At 55.7% G+C, this 963-nt stretch overlaps 1 protein-coding gene across 1 annotated transcript in view; it reads right to left on the bottom strand.

The window, feature by feature from the left end:
- Nucleotides 1-963, bottom strand: part of AP1B1 (adaptor-related protein complex 1, beta 1 subunit) — an 18,623-nt gene that overhangs the window by 7,198 nt on the left and 10,462 nt on the right. The window contains 1 exon segment of the mRNA XM_009083946.1: nt 615-780. Within this exon segment, the coding sequence (XP_009082194.1) occupies nt 615-780 (166 nt within the window).

Below are 963 nucleotides of genomic sequence, written 5' to 3'. Positions count from 1 at the left end.
AGGAATTCCCCTCTGACAGTCCCTCCAGACCTCTGGGGGCATCGAGGATCACTGGCTTTGCAATTATAAATGTACAGACTTTCCCCTGTTCACTGTCACTTAGCTTCATGGTGTTTTGCACAGTTTGCCATAAATGGAGCCCCCCAAAACTCCACAGGCAAACCTACTGGCCTCAACTGCCCCAGCAGATAGGGCAGGCATAGCACCCTCTGCTCATTTTCAACTGACTCTGTTTTCCAGCTCCAAAGGGTTGATCCTGTGAGGGCACAGCAGGATACCCAGGTGACTGCTTGGCCCCTCCCAGCCATGAAGGAGGGAAGGGGTTTGGGACATCCCCATTTTGGCATTTCAAGGAATCATGGAATGGCTGGGGTTGGAAGCTCCTGCCATGGGCAGGGACACCTTCCACTAGCCCAGGTTGCTCCAAGCCCCACCCAACCTGGCCTGCAACACCTGGACCACATCCTACACCCAAAGCTGCTGTGGGACACTGGCCCAGCACCTGCAAGAACGAAATCTTCACACCCCCGTCAGAGCAAACTGTTATCCTCTAATTAGCACAAGCCTCATCACAGTGCCACCCTCCACCAGCCAGAGCCCCCATCCCACTGCACCTGGGTGCTCTCATCGTGGAACCCCTCCAGGAAGCTCTCCAGCAGCTCGTCAGCGTTGTCGATGCGCTCGGCGTACTCCCCCACGATCCAGATCATGGCTGCCCGCGCCTCAGGCTCATCCAGGGAGTCAAGGTTCTCACAGAGGGTGGCAATCACACTCTCATACCTTCCCAAAGAAAGGACACATCTTCACCCAAAGCAGGAAACCCAAACCCTGCTCTGCCTCAACTCCAAACCACATCCCATCACCCTCAGCAGAAACAGGACACAGAATCATAGTACAGTAAGGGGTTGGAATGGAGCTTAGAGCTCATCCAGCCCCAACCCCCTGCCCTGGGCAGGGACACCT

This window comes from Acanthisitta chloris, unplaced genomic scaffold (assembly GCF_000695815.1).
Source record: "Acanthisitta chloris isolate BGI_N310 unplaced genomic scaffold, ASM69581v1 scaffold19250, whole genome shotgun sequence".
In the NCBI taxonomy this organism is placed as follows: Eukaryota; Metazoa; Chordata; class Aves; order Passeriformes; family Acanthisittidae; genus Acanthisitta; species Acanthisitta chloris.
This window is presented reverse-complemented; position numbering and strand designations above follow the sequence as displayed.